The sequence below is a fragment of the Clinocottus analis genome, unplaced genomic scaffold (assembly GCF_023055335.1).
Source record: "Clinocottus analis isolate CAN_PGR_092001 unplaced genomic scaffold, fCliAna1.0.p SCAF_2, whole genome shotgun sequence".
Taxonomy (NCBI): Eukaryota; Metazoa; Chordata; class Actinopteri; order Perciformes; family Cottidae; genus Clinocottus; species Clinocottus analis.
This window is the reverse complement of record NW_027175931.1, coordinates 1,049,160-1,070,092: the sequence shown is the minus strand read 5'-3', so window position 1 is coordinate 1,070,092 and position 20,933 is coordinate 1,049,160. Positions and strand designations below refer to the sequence as shown.

General features: G+C 48.9%; 1 protein-coding gene across 6 annotated transcripts in view; it reads right to left on the bottom strand.

The window, feature by feature from the left end:
- Nucleotides 1-20,933, bottom strand: part of phldb1b (pleckstrin homology-like domain, family B, member 1b) — a 43,857-nt gene that overhangs the window by 3,048 nt on the left and 19,876 nt on the right. For 2 of the 6 annotated variants that reach the window (XM_068585541.1, XM_068585546.1), the window contains 18 exons: nt 18,359-19,821; nt 15,989-16,246; nt 15,552-15,698; nt 14,631-14,768; nt 13,584-13,712; nt 12,234-12,389; nt 12,034-12,144; nt 11,832-11,921; nt 11,147-11,296; nt 9,792-9,896; nt 8,232-8,342; nt 8,038-8,140; nt 5,949-6,270; nt 5,112-5,202; nt 4,066-4,212; nt 3,503-3,722; nt 1,985-2,070; nt 1,808-1,837 (listed from right to left, as the gene is read on the bottom strand). In XM_068585541.1, coding sequence (XP_068441642.1) covers nt 1,808-1,837; nt 1,985-2,070; nt 3,503-3,722; nt 4,066-4,212; nt 5,112-5,202; nt 5,949-6,270; nt 8,038-8,140; nt 8,232-8,342; nt 9,792-9,896; nt 11,147-11,296; nt 11,832-11,921; nt 12,034-12,144; nt 12,234-12,389; nt 13,584-13,712; nt 14,631-14,768; nt 15,552-15,698; nt 15,989-16,246; nt 18,359-19,821 — 3,857 coding nt within the window. The remainder of the gene's footprint in view (nt 1-1,807; nt 1,838-1,984; nt 2,071-3,502; nt 3,723-4,065; nt 4,213-5,111; nt 5,203-5,948; nt 6,271-8,037; nt 8,141-8,231; nt 8,343-9,791; nt 9,897-11,146; nt 11,297-11,831; nt 11,922-12,033; nt 12,145-12,233; nt 12,390-13,583; nt 13,713-14,630; nt 14,769-15,551; nt 15,699-15,988; nt 16,247-18,358; nt 19,822-20,933) is intronic. The other 4 variants (XM_068585542.1, XM_068585544.1, XM_068585543.1 and 1 more) reach the window with 4 other exon arrangements.

Sequence of the window (20,933 nt, the reverse complement as noted above, 5' to 3'; positions counted from 1 at the left end):
GCATAAGGACTGAGAAACTGCTAGCAGCGTGGCTAAATAGCTAGCTCGCATAAACCAGGCTGTCAAAATATATAAACTGTTGACTAAAGTGCACTAGTTGGCCTCAGAGCGCCATCTAGTGGACCAATGAGCTACTGCTGAATGGTGAGTTAAGAATTCAATTTATGAAGCTAGTTATTATATTAACATTTAAATGTGCTCAATTAACAAACATCAAATTAAAATGCATTCCATTAACAGTGATGTTTGACTATCACTTCATCAACAAACGTTAGCGGCTAACGCGTTTTAACCGTTAGCCGCTAACACTCAGACAAAAGTAAAGAAGCTCCAAAGCTGTGGAGACCTTAAGACACTGAATACACAAACATTTGTGTTCACACATTTGTCACTAACAGCTGATTTGTTCTCAGTTATTTAAGGAAGTTACAAAAGCTCAAAATCTGCTTTAAAACTCTGAACGCTGATGAAAACATCTTTAAAATCATTTCATTTTGTTACGTCTAGTTCTGCGACTGGAACCTGAAAGTCCTGCGTGAGACAGGAAGTGGCCTTAATGCGGCCATGAAATAAAAAAGTGTAATAATTCTAAAATTCTAAATTCCTGTCTCTCTGCAGCTTTGATCTCAGATCTGAAGGCTGTTTTGTTGTTTTAGGAATCGGACGACGGAGCAGCGCTCGTCTTCATCACGCCTCCTCTTCATCTTCCTGTCAGCTGACGGCAGCAGACTCCTCTCAGTTATGCACATTTGAAGTGACAACAAGTAGAATCAAAGTTCCAGAGTTGATCACAGTCAGAGCGACACACACACACACACACACACACACACACACACACACACACACACACACACACACACACACACACAGCTTTAAGTCAGAGATAACAAACAGATGACAGGACGCGTGAGACTCAAGTCGAGCGGCGCGGAACGCGGAGAAGAGAAACGGCCAAAAACGACGCCTACGGCTGCAGAACGTTCTGAGACGCGTCTCTGAAAACTCCACCGGGGCTCCGACTCCTCACCCGCTGAACCCCGGAGCCGGTTCGGTTTCTATTGTGTTGCTTCGTCACATTTCAGTCGCTTAGGCCTCGTTTTTTTAACCTGGAATAGAACCCAGAACCCTCTGGGTTCACTTCCTGGAGGCGAAGCCTCTCCTCATGTGGTCACATCTCTCAGGTGAATACATCATGATGTCATAGTCCAACAGTCAGCGGCTAACGTAGTTTAACAGTTAGCGGCTAACATAATTTAACCGTCAGCGGCTAATGTTGTTTTTACAGTCAGCGGCTAACGTAGTTTAACCGTCAGCGGCTAACGTAGATCAACAGTCAGCGGCTAACGTAGTTCAACAGTCAGCGGCTAACGTGAAAGTTTAATGTTTTCAACACAATCTGGTGAAAGTAAACTGATTATTTAGAGAATTAATTGAATTAACATTTTTGATTCATAATTTTAAGCTTAGCTTTGGCTGTTAGTCACATGATGTGTTCGAGGACCGTTGGAGAGATGACAGTCTGACGATATTGCCTTTTTTTTTTTTTTTTTTCAGCTTTAAAATAAAACATGTTTTGTGGTTTCGTGGGTTAAAAATGAGCGAAACACTGCAAATGTTCTGGCCTCACCTGCTCAGGTAAAGAAATACACAACTTATTGTAACACAGGCCGTTCTTCTGGAGAACACTGGGAACACTGGGAACACTTTAAATCCCAAACAAATAATCCCAGACTTGACTGGTGCGTCGGCTGCTCGGCCCTGAGGGGTTAGTGGGCTTAACTGGGAGAACTGGGAGCGTGATACATACACTGGTCACGTTCAGGTTGAACAATCCCCTCTGTGACGGCAGCCGGGCCAGAACCAACGCATGAGCGGGAGAAAGAAAGAAAGAAAGAAAGAAGCAAAACAAAAAAGAAAAGGAGAGAAAATGTGCAGAAAAGTGTTTTTGAAATGAAAATAAAGAAACGCGAGAACAGAAACAGACCTTGGTGGCGCTGCGCAGGTGATCGTAGTAAACCTCCTCGATGGCCTGGAAGTAGATCACTCCCTTCAGCTTGGACTCGTGCTTATCTGGAGGAGGAAGATAAGAAGATATGAAGATATGTATTAATACACAAAGATATAAATGTACAAAGACACATAAAAGAAGTAGATATAAAGAGGTATGTAGGTATAGATATATATAGACGGATATACAAAGACATATAAAGACATACAGATATGTAAAGTATGTGTATATGTGTGTGTGTATATGTGTATATATGTGTGTGTGTGTGTATATGTGTATATATATGTGTGTGTGTGTGTGTCGAACAGCGGCAGGAGGAACACACACCACGGCCATTTAAAGAAAAGAAGAACTCAAACTTTGATCATGACCAATTTATGGTTTGTGATGATGATGATGATGAAGATGATGGAGACGACGCCCACAGCCCCCCCTCCCCCTCCCCCTCCTGTTTTAAAGTGACGGCTCTCATTGTGTTTTCAGACTCCGCTGCTTCTTACGCTGCTCTGGTACAGAGTTACAGTTTGTTTCATCAGCTTCTGCAGAGAGGAGAGGAACCGGTGGGGAACGCTGCCTCTTTCTCCCCCCTCTCCCTCTCCCTCTCTCTCTCTCTCTCTCGCTCTCTCCCTCTCTCTCTCCCTCTCCTTCTCTCTCTCCCTCTCCCTCTCTCTCCCCCCATCTTATTCACCCCCTCCCCCTCCGGGCACAAACACTCCACAACCCAACTTGAGAGTAGGTATGAAGCGTCAGCGCTTCATTTCCAGGAACAACACTTCTCTCCTCCGTTAGCACGCGGCTATTAGCACGCGGCTATTAGCACGCGGCTATTAGCACACGGCTATTAGCGCGCGGCTGACGAGCTCTTTAGCATTCAAACAGCCGCCGTCTGAAATTAACACAACAACCAACTAAATAAAACACGCTGCTGATTAAAGGAGTTAGCGGCGCTCAAGGTCGAGGGAGAGCGCTGGTGCATCTCAATCCCCTCTTCCTCCTCCTCCTCCTCTTCCTCTCAGCAGAACCTTCACCAGGACTTCAAAGGCCCGACAGCAGAACCCAGAGCCTCATCTCATCTCAAGGTCGCGTCCCGCCCGTCACTCAGGTTCTGGGTTCAACCCCCTGAAGCCTGCAGCTCAACTCTCTGTGGCCTCGTTGCCCTTCAAAATAAAAGCCCTGCTCTCTGCAACAGAACCAGGAGGACCAGAGGAGCTCAGGTGTGACAATAAACAGGTAAAAACATGAGGGGAACGCTTCCTGTACAAGGTCACGTTCTGATTGCGATTAAGTCAGAGGACGCATACCAATTAGCTTCCTTAAGGTCTCTGAAGGAGACGAGGGAGGAAGCAAGGGAAAACATTTCTCTTTCCACTTCAGTGTTAAACAGCCGACGTAAAATACTTCAAATGTGTTTCCTTGTCTCCTCTCCTCCTTGTCTCCTCTCCTCCTTCTTGTCTCCTCTCCTCCTTCTTCTTGTCTCCTCCCTCCTGGTCTTACCGACGTAGTAGGAGAAGGTCCTCTTGAGGCGGTCGAAGACGAACCAGCGCTTCTTCCAGGACTTGATCTTTCCTCCCATCTTCACCAGGTATCCTCTGCACATCTTGTCCGTGAGCGTCAGGTGGAAGCAGCTCTCCACGCCGTGACCCGACGACTCCACGTGGGAGCGCAGGTCGAACTCCTCCTTCCTGATGGGCAGGTAGCGGGTCATGGGCCGGGCCTGGGGGCGGGGTCACAGGTTTAGAGGGTGGGGTTAATGGTTTAGAGGGAGGGGTTACAGGTGTAGAGGGGAGGGGTTACAGGTGTAGAGGGGAGGGGTTACAGGTGTAGAGGGGCGGGGTTACAGGTGTAGAGGGGCGGGGTTACAGGTGTAGAGGGGAGGGGTTACAGGTGTAGAGGGGCGGGGTTACAGGTGTAGAGGGGCGGGGTTACAGGTGTAGAGGTTAAATAAAGGAGGCTTACTTCAGCGCTTCATGTTAAAGCAACTATGAATAAAATACTGTTGCAAGAGCTAAACATAATTAATAAACAATACGACTGTGTACACACACAAACACACACACCTGAGAGAAGTTCTTGGACCTCATCTTGACCTCCTTCTCCACCAGCTGCTGCCGGTGGAAGGTCTCGTCCTGCAGCCTCTTCTCCACCTCCTCCCTCCTCCTCCTCTCCTCCTCCAGCATCTGACGGCGAGCCGCCGTCTCTCTCTCCTGCAGCAGAGAGTTCATTACTCATGTTCACGCTTCACCTTCATGCATTATGAGCTGCACACAGAGGAATACAGTATGCACCCAGGAGGAGGAGTACACAAGTACTACCAGTACTACCAGTACTGAGCTCTTAATGTACTCCTGACAGAGGCAGAACTCAGAGGACGCATGCCATTTAGCTTCCTTCAAGTCTCATGTCCCTCTGGAGGAGAGAGGAAAGGAATCAAGGAAACATTGTTTTGTCCGTCCAGTTAAACAGCCGTCGATATGAAGACGTTGATAAAATACTTCACTTATGTGTTTCCTTGTCTCCTCTCCTCACTCTCGTCTCCTCACTCCTCAGAGGACACAGAAGATCTTTAAATGATGGACCCGACTAATCTCAGGTTATATTTATTTAGACTTGACACCTCTATAACAAGACAAAGATAAACCAGGTTAACTAAAGGTGAACTACGTAAACTAAAGGTTAACTTAAGGTAAACAAAAGGTTAACTTAAGGTTAACTAAAGGTGAACTAAGTAAACTAAAGGTCAATTAAAGGTGAACTAAGTAAACTAAAGGTTAACTAAAGGTAAACTAAAGATAAATTAAAGGTCAACTAAAGGTTAACTTAAGGTTAACTTAAGGTCAACTAAGTAAACTAAAGGTTAACTAAAGGTAAACTAAAGGTAAACTAACGGTAAACTAACGGTAAACTAAGTAAACTTAAGCCTGAGTCGGATCGTTTGTGTCTCCATCAGGACAAAGACAGAGGAAGCTCGATAAAGATGAGCGAGGGTCCGGCCTGAAGCATCGATCCTCAGGTGATCGATGGCTCATTGATCCTCAGGTGATCGATCAGAGCGATGGGCTCGTCCATCAGACTCTGTAGAGATGAACTCTCTCTTAAGTCTCACCCGCGACTCGATCAGCCTGGCTTTCTCCAGATGCGCCTCCCTCAGCATCTTCTCCATCTCCTCGATCTTCATGGCGTCCGCTCCTCCGACGCTGAGGAGACGTTACGACGGTTAGAGGCTTCAGACACGTTTACACAAGCTGAGCGCCCTGATGAGCAGCTCATCGTCATCTCTGCTGTGAGGAACGCTTCGTTTCCTCTTTTCAGCGCAAAGCCACGTCGTTAACATGTCCGCCGAGAGCGATGGACAGGTATCGAACCGTCGGACCTGCTGAGAACCTGCTGAGCCGGCAGATGTTGCTACCTCAACGGGAGGAGGACGAGAGCCAATCACAGGAGAGACAATCACCCTGTAGCCCCGCCCCTAAAGCGTCCCCTCATTATGGTCTGTTTGACTCCAACAGACCATAATGTACTAAATGAACATCATGCTGTATAGAAGAAGACTAGAAACTAGAGATTGAGACATAAACTCATGTTTACAATGTTTACTGAGGGAATACATCAAGAGAGAAGTAGAGTCACTTATATAGACTTCTATACAACCAGAGGAGTCACCCCCTGGTGGTCAGGAGAGAGAATGCAGATTTAACACATGAAGCATAGACTTCTATACAACCAGAAGAGTCGCCCCCTGGTGGTCAGGAGAGAGAATGCAGCTTTAACACATGAAGCATAGACTTCTATACAACCAGAAGAGTCGCCCCCTGGTGGTCAGGAGAGAGAATGCAGCTTTAACACATGAAGCATAGACTTCTATACAACCAGAAGAGTCGCCCCCTGTGCCCTGATTGGTTGCATCCTCCTCGTACCCAGCGTGTACTCTGTGTACTTGTACCTGGACATGTCCGGCGAGCAGGCCGAGTTGTTCCCCGTGGACACGCTGGTGTCCATGCTGTCGGAGCTCTCCAGGCTCAGGGTGTCGTACGGCTGCTCTCCGGCCGGCGGCGGGTGGTGGTGCAGGATGGAGTGGTGGACCAGCGGCGGGGGCGCGCCGGCGGGGGCGTGGCCGTAGGCCGCGACGGGCGAGTAGGAGGGCGACGAGGTCGCGAGGTGGGACTGGGAGCCGTGCAGCGCGTCCCACTGGCACTGGGCCTCCACCGCCGCGCGCTGCTTGAGCTCGGCCAGACGGCGGCGCTGGTCCTCTATCACCTGGTGACCTGTAGGGGGCGACGTCCACACACATTGAGACCAACGCATCGCCATGACCTCAAATGTACATGACGTTTAACCAATTTTACATGACTGTAAACCAAATGTCCATGAGCAAACATTGTGTGAAATGTGTGTGAACAGTACAAAGTGATAAAATGTAGTATTTAAACTAACAATGAGGATTCAAAGCATACAGTAAACCTTAAATGACTCAAATGAATGAGAGACAATAGTTTGATTAAAAGAATAAACATTCATATAGATGCCTGTATGGATGCTGCTGATATGTTGAGCCTCTTTCTTTTAAAAGCAGATTCATTATTTATAACTGAATGAACACATGAATATAACACATTTACAGGACTTTTCCAGGCCTGGAAAATGGCCATTTTAAAACTCCAGGACTTTTCCAGGTTCTCCATGACCGTATGAACCTTGTAGACGTCTCTGTGCACGTCGTCCTGGAGAAGCAGGAGGAGCTCCTCGCCGAACATGAAATATTTATTCTGCACCAGCGGGAACGTTCATGGAAGATTGATGGAAGAAGAAAGAGAGATTTCAATCTTACAGACAAAAGAAAAAGAGATGAAAAGAAACGTCGGAGGAGAGGAGGAGAAGGAGGTGATGGGGGGTTAACGACACGCCAGAGATGAAGAGGATGAGGAGGATGAAGAGGAGCGTTGCATGGAGACACTCTGAAATGAGCCGCCGTCTCGTTCTGGTGAAAGTTACCTCTTGATTGATGATATGAATCCAAAATGTTGTAAGTGTCTACAAGAAAGAGGCTCCTTAAGTTTTATATATTAAACTATCATCATGTCTCTCCTCGAAGAAGAAGAAGAAGAAGAAGAAGAAGAAGAAGAAGAAGAAGAAGAAGAAGAAGAACTGAGTAATGTTCTGCTGTGGATGTATTTTAGGCTCCTAAAAGAATCTCTGCCAGTTTGAGTGACAGATGTTTTGCTCACCAGACTCCATTGATAAAAGCAGTGATTTAACCTCTCAGGACTCAGGAGCTGCTGGTCTCCTGCTGCCTCCATCTGTTGTGTGTTTGTGTTGTTGTGTGACTTTAGTGTTTTAAAGTGTTAGTTTAGATTCACTAAAGTCACACAACAACAACACAAACACACAACAGATGGCAGAGACCTCTCAGGACTCCCGAGTCCTGAGAGGTTAAATCACTGCTTTTATCAATGGAGTCTGGTGAGTTTGTGTGAAGGTAGATTTTTGTCTTTTTTACCAGAGCAAATTTCTAGTTTGTAAGTAAATTACCTGCAAATCTTTGCTCTTAATTTAAAAAAATTGCTCCAAAAAAAAAGCTCCAAAAAAAAAAAAAAAAACCTCTCAAAAAAAAAAAAAAAAAACCTCTCAAAACCTAAATTTGCTCTACAAAAAGAAATTTGCTCTCCCGCCAAAAAAAAACGCTCAAAAAAAAAAAAAAAAAACGCTCTCAAAAAAAGAATTTGCTAAAAAAAAACAACAACTGCGCTCTCAAAACTGCTCTGTTGACCTGACTTTCTGTCTGCATGTACCGTTAGCCCACAGTGGCTAACGGTACATGCATCAGGTGCATATACCATTAGCCCACCGCGGCTAACGGTACATGCACCTGGTGCATGTACCGTTAGCCCACAGTGGCTAACGGTACATGCATCAGGTGCATATACCATTAGCCCACCGCGGCTAACGGTACATGCACCTGGTGCATGTACCGTTAGCTCAGGTTGGCTACATGTGCGATACAGAGTCCTGTGAGTTTGGTTGTGAGCCGTTACCTTTCTGCTGCAGGGCGATCTGCCTCTTGGCCTCGATGTCCTGCAGCGTGGCCGCCAGGTTCCTGGGCAGGCTGCCGGTGCTGCCGGCCGCCAGCAGGGGGCTCTGTGGGGGGAGAGGGGGCGGAGTTAAGTACCAGGAGACCGGACGCCATCACGCTGACATGAGCTGAACCAGAGGGGGGCGGGGCCGGCACCTTGGGGCTGCGACCCAGCGTGGCTGCTCCGAGCTGCAGGGGGGAGCCCGACCCGGACCGGGGCTGATGGGGGGCCACACCCGGGTCGCTGTCCAGCTTGGAGCGGAACACCTGAGGGAGGAAGAGGAGGAGGGTCAAGAGAACAGACGAGACCGGGATCAGAAGAGTCCCAAGGCGCTCGCTGGCTGGCGGCCATGTTTTACTGACAATTAGTGATAATTACTTGTCTTGTGACTCGCGAGCGAGGCTTTCAGGGAGTCTGAAGTGTCAATCAAGGGGTCTGGGACCCCCCTTTGATACCCTCCCCCTTTGAGACCCCCAAGAGACCCCCCCCACCCCTTCTCTCTGGAGTTCACAACGCGGTTAAAAGCTAAAACACAGACGTCAAAACAAAATGCTGGATTTTATAAATCAAAAGGTTCAACCAGCAGTTTAAGTTTCAGAATCAAAAGACAAGAAAATATCAAAGAGAACACACACACACACACACACACACACACACACACACACACACACACACACACACACACACACACACACACTTTCAGCAAATAGCTCTTTGATACGTTAATGCTGCATTCATGTACTGTGGGAGTTTCCGTGTGTGTGTGTGTGTGTGTGTGTGTGTTCATAGCAGTGACTTTAAAGCCTTCACAACATTCATTTGAGTGATTGAAGTTTTGTGGCGATTATTCTAAACTTTATCCCCCCCCAAAAAAACGGACTTCCTCTTTTAAACCCAAGCAACAAACTAGAAGTCCCAGCATGCATCTGGTGCGACCCGGTTGTTACCTGATGGGTTGATATTTGTAACAGAAGAAGTAAACTGTACTTTCTAGTCTCCAGAGGACATATATAATTAAATATGATTATAATAACTGGATCACATAATGAAGATGTGATGATAATAATAATAATTATTGTTATTATTCATCCGTCGTCATCGTTACACAGACGTAAGTGAGGAAAAGGTTCCTCAGGACTTCTAGAAACAAGAGGAACATTTAGACATCAAAGACTTTCCCTGAAAACATCCTCAGGAAATTATTATGCTGATTTTCTGCAACGCTTTTCTTTTTAAGAAGTCTTTGAGTTCCAGAGAGAAAGAAGACCAGGACTACACTGAGACTACAGAGGACCAGGACTACACTGAGACTACAGAGGACCAGGACTACACTGAGACTACAGAGGACCAGGACTACACTGAGACTACAGAGGACCAGGACTACACTGAGACTACAGAGGACCAGGACTACACTGAGACTATAGAGGACCAGGACTACACTGAGACTATAGAGGACCAGGACTACACTGAGACTATAGAGGACCAGGACTACACTGAGACTATAGAGGACCAGGACTACACTGAGACTACAGAGGACCAGGACTAGACTGAGACTATAGAGGACCAGGACTACACTGAGACTATAGAGGACCAGGACTACACTGAGACTATAGAGGACCAGGACTACACTGAGACTATAGAGGACCAGATACAGAATCCACACAGTAACTTTAAACACACACACACACACACACACACACACACACACACTCTACCTGCAGAACCGGCCTGCGGCCCGACACACTCTTGGCTGGCAGAGACGGGGACATCAGGTCCTGGTACCAGAGCTCTAAGTCTAGCTTGAGGGGGGAAGGCGGCTGCTAGAGAGACCACCAGACAGGAAGCAAAGACCACAAAGACCACCAGACAGGAAGCAAAGACCACAAAGAGCAGCAGACAGGAAACAAAGACCACAAAGACCACCAGACAGGAAGCAAAGACCACAAAGACCACCAGACAGGAAACAAAGACCACAAAGAGCAGCAGACAGGAAACAAAGACCACAAAGACCACCAGACAGGAAACAGAGACCACAAAGAGCAGCAGACAGGAAACAGAGACCACCAGACAGGAAATAGAGACCATAAAGACCACCAGACAGGAAACAGAGACCACAAAGACCACCAGACAGGAAGCAGAGGGAGCAGACAGGAAGCAGAGGGAGCAGACAGGAAGCAGAGGGAGCAGACAGGAAGCAGAGGGAGCAGACAGGAAGCAGAGGGAGCAGACAGGAAGCAGAGGGAGCAGACAGGAAGCAGAGGGAGCAGACAGGAAGCAGAGGGCAGCAGACAGGAAGCAGAGGGAGCAGACAGGAAGCAGAGGGAGCAGACAGGAAGCAGAGGCAGCAGACAGGAAGCAGAGGGAGCAGACAGGAAGCAGAGGCAGCAGACAGGAAGCAGAGGGAGCAGACAGGAAGCAGAGGGAGCAGACAGGAAGCAGAGGGAGCAGACAGGAAGCAGAGGGAGCAGACAGGAAGCAGAGGGAGCAGACAGGAAGCAGAGGGAGCAGACAGGAAGCAGAGGGCAGAGGTTAGAAAGCATCAGGCAGTGGCTCGTTTCCTCTCAACAGTCACGGAGGTTCTGGTTTTGTACTTGAAGTGATTCTTAAACGTCTGCAGCGCTCGGCTGCTTCCAGCCTGCAGCGGCTCGTTGCTATTCCACGCTGCAGCCGCAGTGACCCACTTATTCCACGTATTCAAGTCTTCATCCAATTCATGTTGTTCATTCTCCTCAGAGCCAAAACGACTTAAAACAACAACAACAATAAACGTGTTGATCACAACATCACGCTGCTGATGGGAGAGTTTACAGCAACGAGGACGTGACGAGCGTGATGAAATGACACGGCGGCGGCGTTAAAGTGATTAAACACACACTTTGTGCACAGATTGTGTACTCGTGTTAACTTACTGAAAGCTTTATATTAAAAACTACGTCTGTCTGCAGGATTTATCTTCTCTTTCTGAGGAGATTAACGAGGAAGAAACATCCTGTGACTGTTAGTAGAACATAATGAAACAAGGAGAGGAAACAAATGCATCCATCAAGGAAAGAGGGAAGGAAGCACACACCTCCACAGAGAGGGAGAGGCAGGAGCCGTGAGGGGAGAAGACGGGGTCTCCGGCTCCAGAAAGCAGGGGCTGGCGAAGCGGGGACGTCGGAGACGACTCCACCTTCGGCATCCCGAACATCTGATTCAACTGGTTCACTGTCACATACTCCTACACACACACACACACACACACACACACACACACACACACACACACGCTGGAAATGTGACTTCTAGCCATCATAACTTCGTATTATTATAGTTATTAATAAAGTTTTTTAGAGTTTGAAGCTTCTTTTGTAACGTGTGTCCATTTATTGTGTTTTTCTGCACAGTTGCAGGTCATGTCGCACTAATATTATTAATATTTGACTATTTTTAGGCTCATTTGATGCGTTGTAAAGTCCAGAAGTCACAGAGCAGACGTGTGAGCAGGACTGTAGCGTACGCTGGGCGACCTTCAGGGTGAAGGTCATCAGTCGGGCGGGACAGAGAGCATGCTGGGAGGGCGGGGCGCTCTGCAACACCTGGAGCGCTTCCTGTTTCAACAACCAGGAACGAGCGCTGCTTCTGAATGCATCTCCTCCAGATGAACTTCACCGGGACGCGAGCGCCACGCAGTCCATGAACACGTTAGTGTGCACAACACAACTACATTAGTGCGTCTGGAGAGGCGTTGTGCGTCTGCGCGGTCGTCCTCTCACCTCTCTCATGGCGGTGGAGGACTTGGGGAAGCTCCTCCCACCCGTCAGGCCGAGGTAGCGCTTCTCCAGCGCCGACAGCCTCTCCTTCTCCTGGGACGGAAACACACGTCAAACTCTTTTTCAATCTCATATGACTTCATTCAGGGAGGCGGGTTCCCCCTGAAGCCCTCGGGCTGGAACCTCAGTGGCTCTGACTCGGTACCTTGTGGAGCATCTGCAGGGCGAGCGTCCGGTCTCTGGCCAGACGCTCGTACTCCTGAGACGCCTGCAGGCCGAGCTGGTGGGCCTGGCTCTCCAGCGCCGACACCTTCTCCTAGAAGAGGAAGAGGAGGAGGAGACCGTCAGCGAGGCGGTTCATACAGTCCACCACGTGAACACCACCCCGCGGGTTCGATTCCTGACCTTCCGCTTGGCCACACTGCCGTGGTACTCGGCTCGCTGCTGCAGCAGCTGCTGGCTGATGGTCTCTCGCTCCTCCTCCAGGCTGCTCTCTCTCTCCAGCTGCTGGAACTCCAGGTCCTCGAACTTCTTGGTTCCCGTTTCCAACGCGTCGCCGTCCTGATGGAGGCGCCCACACACCATCATCATCATCACCACCATCATCATCATCATCACCACCACCACCACCATCATCATCACCACCATCATCATCGTAGTAAAACAAGAAAAAAAACACCAAATACGCATCGCTCATCTTAAAGCCATCCACTATTCTCAGACTAGCCTCAGAAATACACCAAACGTTTATATTTCATGTATTTTAGAAGTTTTCCCAGCGGGCTGAAGGGTCAAGAACACGATCATGCGTTCTGCTGCAGAGACTCGACATGTAAAACACACGAGGTGAAGCGACAGCGATTTACATTAAAAGAGTTTAAAATGAAACTACTTCGCACTGGAAGATTTGTGGTGAGAGAATAAACACTGTAATACCACTAGTGGCCTCAAGGGGTGATAGTGAGTCACTGTAATACCACTAGTGGCCTCAAGGGGCGATAGTGAGTCACTGTAATACCACTAGTGGCCTCGAGGGGCGATAGTGAGTCACTGTAATACCACTAGTGGCCTCGAGGGGCGATAGTGAGTCACTGTAACCAAACTATCAAACACATGTCTCGCATTTTACACAATTTCCTAAATTTTCAACATGTTTTTAATCAAACAAAATATTCTGTTTTATTCTATTCATGTTGGCTTTTAACAACAACAACAACAACAAAAAGTTCTTATTTTGCGTATTTCTTGTGAAACGCTGCCCCCTCCTGGTTTGGATATGCATGTGGCCAAATATTACACAGTGCACCTTTTAAAATCGTGCACCTGTGAACATCGTTTGTTCTGCTTTCAGACGTCAAACCCGACTTCACGCAACAAATGCACAAAAAAAAAGAAGTAAAAAACACTCATTTCCGGAAAAGAGAAGTCGCAGGACGAGAGCGAGCGAGGGAGCGAGCGAGGGCAGAGGAGGAGGCGTGGAGTCAGAGGGCCTCTGTTAATGGATTAGTGAGCAGTTACACACATTATGCGACACACCACAGAAGAAGAGATGCAGATCAGAGTCACACATGCGCGTCACATGACGCACTTTTTTTTACCAAAGATGCGCGTTGACCCAAGGGCTTCGGTAGCATGTAGATATGGAGGGGGTGGGGCTTCTCATGGATACACCAACTGACGGTGCGTGTGCGTGTGTGCGTGTGTGTGTGCGTGTGTGTGTGTGTGTGGACTGAAGGGGCGGGACTAGCGACCCACCCTTTTGAGCTGTTCCTGTAACTGTTCCCGCAGCGACTCGGGACAGTTATGAAGCTGGTTCTCCAACTCAGCGAACGCTTCCTGGAGGCTCTGCAGGGCCCGGCGCTCGGCCTCAACATTAGCCCTCTCCTAGAAAGACACAACACACACACACACACACACACAGGATGGATGGACGAGGGAGACAGAGAGAGAGCGAGAGCTCAAAATCAACGCCATGCAAATAGAAAGCTGCAAGAAGTTAGCAACAGACACGATTATTGGGGCCTGGCAGGGAACAGGAAGTAGGAGGCGGGACCTTAAAGCCACCAGATTGAGACGCTCACAGCCAACAAATACACTTCAATGGAGAGACGACTCTCCAGAAACACGGCGTCTCCATCTTCGCCGTGTGAAAGTGAAAACGGGTCTTTGAGGACAACCGGCGATAAAGTCGCCAGAGGAGAAGCTTTGAGAAGGAAGAAGAGTCGCCACGGATTCATTATCTCATACGAGACGGCACAAATCCTCCCGTCAGTAGAACCACAGGTTATGTCCTCTGGTTCTCTGGGAGAAGGATTCCCACATAACATAACTGGGGTTCTGGGTCATAACTAGGCGCAACACACGGACGGTTAGTCAGTAAGGTAAATAAATAGGTGCATGGGGGAAAAGTACATGCTGCCAGTTTCCACCGTCCACTAGAACCCAGAACCTGCGCACCGCAGAACCGAAAGCTCCAGAACCCAAACGGACCCGTGGACCCGGCCCCCACAGCGCGACATGCAGACGCAGTGGAGCAGAGAGGGTTTAGGGGTTAAGGGAGGTCGGTTAGTGAAGTCTGAGAGAAACACCGAGAAGATGAAGACATGCAGCGGAGGAAACATCCCATAATATGATCCACCCTCTCCTGAGAAGTCAGGAACCAGCAGGTCATACAATGTGCACAACCCCTCTCTCCTGCATATGCATGTATAATATGATAACTGGTGTCCCACCACATGCAACCAGTGGGTTGCATTGCGTGGGCGTGGCTCTGTGGCTCCTCCCCCTGCGGCTGTAGTGTACCTTGTCCTTCTCCCTCTGGATGGCGCTCTCCAGCTGGTCCAGCTTGTGCTGCAGCTGGGCGATGACGTCCGTCTCGGCCTCCATCTGCTCCAGCTCGGCCTGCCTCTCGCCCTGCAGCAAGGCGCGCTCCATCTCGGCCTGGAGGGGCGGAGCCAACGGTGAAGACACTGCGACCGTTTATCGGAGAAAATGACGACCCCGGTCCGAATAGAACCCGTTTCTACCCGATGTTTAAGACTTAAGAAACGGTAGAAAGAAGCTTTTAACAGGATCATATTCATAAGGTCCTTTATATTCCAGATACAGGCGAAGGAAATGTAGTTTACAAGATGCCGACTGTTTGTTGTTGTACTCGTTTCAGCCACTAGAGGCTGAAGTGAGCCACTACCTAAAACTCGTATTTGCCTCCGAGGTGTCCCGTCTATGCTTTTAGACGTATTTACAACATGTTTACGACATAAAAACTGTTTATTTTCTGTGAAAAAATAAAGTTTCTGTAGGTGAACATTTATTTATTTGTGTTTTTAAGTGTTTGTTGTAACGGGTGGAAATGCACCCTCACTTTGTGTTTAAAGAAAGACTAAAAGCTTCTTTTCTTTCTCTCTAAATGTACATGTATCATGTATGCATGTAGTAAACATGTGTGTTAGTTCTGTAACTCGACTGTCGTGTCTTTATTTTGGCTTCAAATGTCTTTCAATCCGTTAGAGAAAACACGTTGAGAGCACGAGGTGGTGACGCACTTCGGCCCCCTCTGGTCAGAATGAGTATTACGCCCAAAAAAGGACGGACGATTAAAAAAAGTATTCTGCCAGTATTAGAAATACATTTAGTTCAATCGCCAAAATTAACGAGATTTTTAGTTTTCTTGTCGTTTTGTCCCCTCGGGGCTGCCGTAGTTTCCTCCCGCTGGTACTGCACCTCCTGCTTGGACTCCTGGAGTTGCTGCTCCAGCTCCGTCAGCCGGCTCTTGAGCTCGTCGACGCGAGCGAGGACGCGAACCCGCTCGTCCTCCAGGTAGCTCAGCTCCAGGCGGCCGGCGGCGGCCGAGCCGGGCGAGTCCTCGTGCTGCCGGGAGGAAAAGATCAGCGACGTGAGGGATGGACGTCTCGAGAGTTTGGACTTCAAACCAAATTTCCATGACTTTGGAGATTTTTTATTTTCAAAGACTTTTCCAGGCCTTGAAATATATATATATATTTAATTCCATGACTTTTCCAGGTTTTCCATGACCGTAAGAACCCTGATTTTAGCTTCACAGTACAAACTACACTTTAGCAGCACAAAACCGTAAATTCCAACGCTCCCTGAACGTCCCATGAGGAAGCCCTCCTCCTCCTCCTCCTCCTCCTCCTCACCTCCTGGTGGGTGCTCTCCGTGCTGCTGCACTCCTCCTTCAGGTTCTCCTCGTCGCTCTCGCGCTGCCTCTGCATCAGGCGCAGCGCGGCCGAGGAACCCGAGGAACCCAGGACGTTCTCCAGGGACGACCTGCGGGCCGAGCCGTCCGCCGGACTGCCGGGGAACCCCATGCCCCCCGAGACCGGGTCCAGACCGTCGGGCTCGGCCTTGTTGTACTCGGCACACAGGTTGAGGATCGTCTCCAGTCGCTGTCTCTCCTGAGGACGAAACACACGCTTTAACACATGAAGCATAGACTTCTATACAACCAGAGGAGTCGCCCCCTGGTGGTCAGGAGAGAGAATGCAGCTCTAACACATGAAGCATTGACTTCTATACAACCAGAGGAGTCGCCCCCTGGTGGTCAGGAGAGAGAATGCAGCTCTAACACATGAAGCATTGACTTCTATACAACCAGAGGAGTCGCCCCCTGGTGGTCAGGAGAGAGAATGCAGCTCTAACACATGAAGCATAGACTTCTATACAACCAGAGGAGTCGCCCCCTGGTGGTCAGGAGAGAGAATGCAGCTTTAACACATGAAGCATAGACTTCTATACAACCAGAGGAGTCGCCCCCTGGTGGTCAGGAGAGAGAATGCAGCTTTAACACATGAAGCATAGACTTCTATACAACCAGAGGAGTCGCCCCCTGGTGGTCAGGAGAGAGAATGCAGCTTTAGTGTGTGTGCCTCTAAGATGCTTATTGTTTGGTCTATTTGAGGCACAATGAAGAGCCTTCATTGTTTTTAACCTTTTTAAAACCAGTTTCCTTTTGGTCGTTGCGGTGCGTTCAAGTGCTCTTCCTCCTCTTCGTTGGACTGACTTGCTCTGACTTTGTATAGAAGTATATATATATATATATATATATATATATATATATATATATATATATATATATATATATATATATATATAAACTTGTGGTTCATTGAGGTGAATGTGTTGCAGCAGCAGCGCCCCCTGCTGACCAAACAACCACAGGATCAACCTTTAGGGACTTTAGTGGTAAAATAATCTCTTATTCTCTTATTGCAGTGATTTCATCTTTTGCAGCATTTATATTATTATTATTATTATTATTATTATGTTTAGTTTCTCCTGCTTGTGTTTTGTCCGTCAAAGCACATTGTAAAATGTTGCATAAAAATATTAAAGTTTAAACATTCTCTCTTTCTTATGTGATAATTAAAATACTCTGAACACCAATAATGAAAATATACATTAACAATATATAATATATATACATAATAGTCATATTCTTTGAACTTCATGCTTTTAAATAAATAAAACATTATGAATAAGTCATTGGAAAACATTCAGTTCAACATTGAATAAACAAATGCTGCAACAGGACTTGTCATTATGAAATATTATAATATATTAATTTAATATATTATATATATATTTTGGTTGATCGAGTCCTTCAGCATTTGAGCAGTGAGACGACGCCCTCTAGTGGAGAGAAGAGAACTGTTTACTCTGAGAATCATTATATATATATATATATATATATATATATATATATATATATATATATATATATATATATATATATATATATATATATATATATATATATATATATAACACATCTAACCTGAAGAATGTCCCGTTTTAACCATAACGAGCTTCACGAAGCTCCAATCACTCAACTCTTTTGTTCTCATTTCTTTTCTTCACCACCTTTGGACTCGTGCAGCTTCCAAAGCAAACACACACATAAATATTGACATTTGATTTGAGCAAACAGCTCGCAGAGCAAACCATGATCATAGAGGAGAGACGACCAGGAAACAAAGTGTGGAGCAGAGGCCGCAGATATCGTTCAAAACCAGTTTCATTACGTCGTAGAATTGATTCATTGATGGCTCTTAATGAGAAAGATTTATATTCATAATGTGTTGTTCAGGTTTTCAACTCTTTGGGAAATATGGAATACTTTACATACAAAGTATGACGTCAAAATGTTGAATGTTTGCAGGGGAATTAGCAGGAAGGAGTGGTTTGTCCCTCACAGGGACCCTTACTACTGAACATGGACCAAAGAAGGAGTGGTTTGTCCCTCACAGGGACCCTTACTACTGAACATGGACCAAAGAAGGAGTGGTTTGTCCCTCACAGGGACCCTTACTACTGAACATGGACCAAAGAAGGAGTGGTTTGTCCCTCACAGGGACCCTTACTACTGAACATGGACCAAAGAAGGAGTGGTTTGTCCCTCACAGGGACCCTTACTACTGAACATGGACCAAAGAAGGAGTGTTTTTTTCCCTCACAGGGACCCTTACTACAGAAGATGAACATGGACGGCGGTTCGATTCCCGACTCACCAGCCGCTCCATCTCCTGCTCCCGCAGCCGTTCCTCGCGCTGCCGCCGGTGGTACTCCAGCAGCTCGTCCTCGTTGTCGCTGATCTCGGAGATGCTGTTCTTGCGCTCCCTCATGCCGGGGTGCGGCCGGCCCGCGCCGGCAGCGGCGGCGGCGGCCATCTTCCTGCGGCTTCGGGGGCTCGATGCCGGGGACGAGCCGGGCAGGGAGCCCAGACTGTACGCGGGCGACAGCGAGTTCCCGAAGCCCGCCTTGCGCAAGCCGCCGCCGCCGCCCTCCATCATCAGGGAGGTCGGCGACGGGCTGCGGGCACGGATCCCCCTGCCGCACGACGTGGGCTCCTCGGAGGCGGATCCGGCCCGGCGGCGGACTCTCGGGCTCTCCGGGACCAGCTTGCCGAGACTCGAGGGGCTCTCCGGAGTCCTCAAGGTGGGCGAGGCCACCGGGAGCACGGGCACCCCTCTCCGAGTCATGGAGGGGCTGAGCGGCGGCAGCTCCCTCATGCTGCTGACGCCATTCAGCTCCAGGTTCCTGCGGGCCATGCGGGGGCTCTCGGGGGCCTGCAGCAGGCGGGGGTGCTGCTGGAGCGGAGGCCCCTGCAGGATGTGGACGATGGGGTCCAGGGGCGGCTGGAAGGCCCTGGAGGGTTGGGACGGCTGCCTGGGGAGGCAGTCGGCCATACCGGTCGGGGCCTGGTCCCTGAAGGGACTGGCGGGCCTTTCCTGGAGCACCGTGGTGGTCTTGGTCCTGGGGCCGGAGGGAGAAGACGGGGACGGGCAGCCGGGGAACTTGGGCGCGAGGCGGGGGCTGCTCGGCACGAGGGTCCTGCCGCTCAGGGACTCGCTGGAGGACAGGAGGCGGGGGCTCTCGGACCCCTCCGGGCCGAAGCCCCTGCGGCTCGGCTTGGGGCTCGGCGGGGCGTCGTTCAAGACCTTCCTCTGCATCCGGGGGCTCTCTTGAACCCTCGCGCCCGCCGCCACCCCGAAGTTGGGCAGCCCGGCCCGCGGCTGGGGGACGGGCACCGGCTGGGCGGTGAAGTTGTAGCTGGAGGATCGCACGGGCACCGGCGGCAGGGAGGCGCTCGGGTCCGGGCTGGTGAAGCTCCCGCTGCTGGCCGCCGAGGGCGAGGACAGCGGGGAGAAGGGCGGCGACGCGTTCTCGTAGCTGGACCCGACCGACATGGCCCCGGGGCTGACGGGCGGGGACAGCGCCGGCGGGTAGCGGTCGCCGCCGTTGCCGTTGAGCACGGGCGGCGACAGCGGGGAGCGGGCGCCCGGCAGGCCCAGCCGGCTCGCGGAAGGCCTCCGGCCCTCCGAGGACGGCGGGAGGTCGTCCATCACCAGGGAGTCCATGATGTCCTGCAGGTCCTTCTCGATGGAGCTGACGATGGCGCTGTGCTCAGACTGGGCGGGACTGGACTGGGCCGGGCCGGCCGGGTGGTTCCCATTGACGAAGCTCTCCGTGTCTGAGGGCGAGGAGACAGAGAGGAATGAAGAACATCTTACAAACAGGGTTTCATTCACATTGGGACCAATGACTTTGCATGACCTTTCCATGGTAAATGTCCATGACTTTTTACCAAATTTTTATAACTTTCAACCACATTTCCATGACTTTTAACCAATTTTTGATTAATTTAAATCAAATTTCCATGACTTTAAACCAAATGTTCATGAGCAAACATTGTGTGAAATGTGTGTGTGAACAGTACAAAGTGATAAAATGTAGTATTTAAACTAACAATGAGGATTCAAAGCATACAGTAAACCTTAAATGACTCAAATGAATGAGAGACAATAGTTTGATTAAAAGAATAAACATTTATATAGATGCCTGTATGGATGCTGCTGATATTTTGATCCTCTTTCTTTTAAAAGCAGATTCATTATTTATAACTCAGCGTGAATAAACAACCGTCTTTCAGTGAGCGATGAAGGGAGTAAAGAAGGTGGAGAAACAGGACGTACAGTGACGTGACATCTACATATTTTCAGGGTTTCTTGGCATATTTTAAACATGTTTTATCCGATTTGTTCTGGTTGACTTTCCAGAACTCATGACAGCGACATGTTCTTTGCTTCCTGCTTTCCTTTCCTGGTTCTCAGTGTGGACGACAAGGCCTGAGGTCTTAGCTCATGTGGATTAAAGCCAAGAGGGGACGTGGAGGGTAACTGTTGCTGTGATGTCACCGGTGGAAACCCTGGGAGGTCACGGGCCAGCAGAGCGACGCCTTATGAATAAAACACAATGTGCCGACAGCAGAAGATGCTCTGAAATACAGAAGCTTCACAAATAATGCATCAGCCGAGCTTCTTCCACAGAGAGGAGCAGCTTCCTGTGACGACCCCACAACAAGAAGGCTGGTTGTCAGTGTGCAGGCTGCAGGAGAAGATATCCACATCACCTGTGAGCAGCATGCATGTACATGAAAAACGATGAAAGGGGGTGGGGGGGCATAAAAGCAAACGTTTGCTGAGGGAAAGCCCATCCTATGATGTCATGGGATCCAGTCCATCGCCTCAAGTGCACCGTGCCAAACTTCATTTAAAAAAGGAATCGGCTAATTACATTTTTCAT